Below are 835 nucleotides of genomic sequence, written 5' to 3' on the forward strand. Positions count from 1 at the left end.
CCCGGGCAGTCCGACATCCTGCTGACGGCCGCGCAGGGCACCGTGCGCAAGGCCAGCGCCCTGGCCGTCAAAAACTTCCTGGTGCACAAGAAGAACAAGAAGGTGGAATCAGCCACACGCAGGAAGTGGAAGCACTACTGGGTGTCCCTGAAAGGTACAGAGGAACCGGGCAGGGCTGTGTCCAGGTGGGCACACTGGGTGTCCCTGCAGGGTACAGAGGAAGTGGGCAGGGGTATGTTCAGTGGGGTGGCGAAACCAGGGGCCTGGACTTGTAACAGAAGCTGCTGTGAACTTCAGTATTGTTCACATGAAGCTTGGGGAAGGGGCCCTGCTGTTTTTCAGAGGTTTTATGTGGCAGTTGCTGATGTGCTCAGTGATGGCACGTGTGTAGTCCAAGGCACAGCAGTGGGGTTCATACCTTGCTTTGAGCCCTGCTGGCAGCACCCAGGGTGGCTTCCCTGGGCACTGGGTGTTCCTTGGAGAAGCGTGTCCATGGCTTGCTGACAGCTGAGTACCCCTGTGCAGCCACAGGCATGTGATGGTGGGAGGCTGTTGGTGGTGACAGTGGCTCGTGTTCACACAGGGGCTCTGCCATGCTCAGCGTCCCTCCTGTACCTCTCTTTCCCCGAGAGGTGCTTCATGAGTATAAATACTCAGGGTTGCAGCATATCTGCAGGGGACAGGAAGCCGTGGTTGGTCATCAAGGCTGACATGTGGCTCTGGCTGTGTCACCCACCCTGTGGTGGGCAGCCAGCTGCCCTGCTTCCTCCTCGGCCTCCTGGGCCACAGACTCTCTTCTCCCTGGTTTGTTGCAGTTCCTGCTAGGCATGCGCTC

General features: G+C 58.8%; 1 protein-coding gene across 1 annotated transcript in view; it reads left to right on the forward strand.

Annotated features, from left to right (window-relative positions):
* The window catches only part of TIAM1 (T-cell lymphoma invasion and metastasis 1), a 112631-nt gene that overhangs the window by 55838 nt on the left and 55958 nt on the right, over positions 1-835 (forward strand). Inside the window, 1 exon segment of the mRNA XM_017727076.1 lies at positions 1-154. Coding sequence (XP_017582565.1) covers positions 1-154 — 154 coding nt within the window.

This window comes from Corvus brachyrhynchos, unplaced genomic scaffold (genome assembly GCF_000691975.1).
Source record: "Corvus brachyrhynchos isolate BGI_N302 unplaced genomic scaffold, ASM69197v1 scaffold412, whole genome shotgun sequence".
Classification (NCBI taxonomy): Eukaryota; Metazoa; Chordata; class Aves; order Passeriformes; family Corvidae; genus Corvus; species Corvus brachyrhynchos.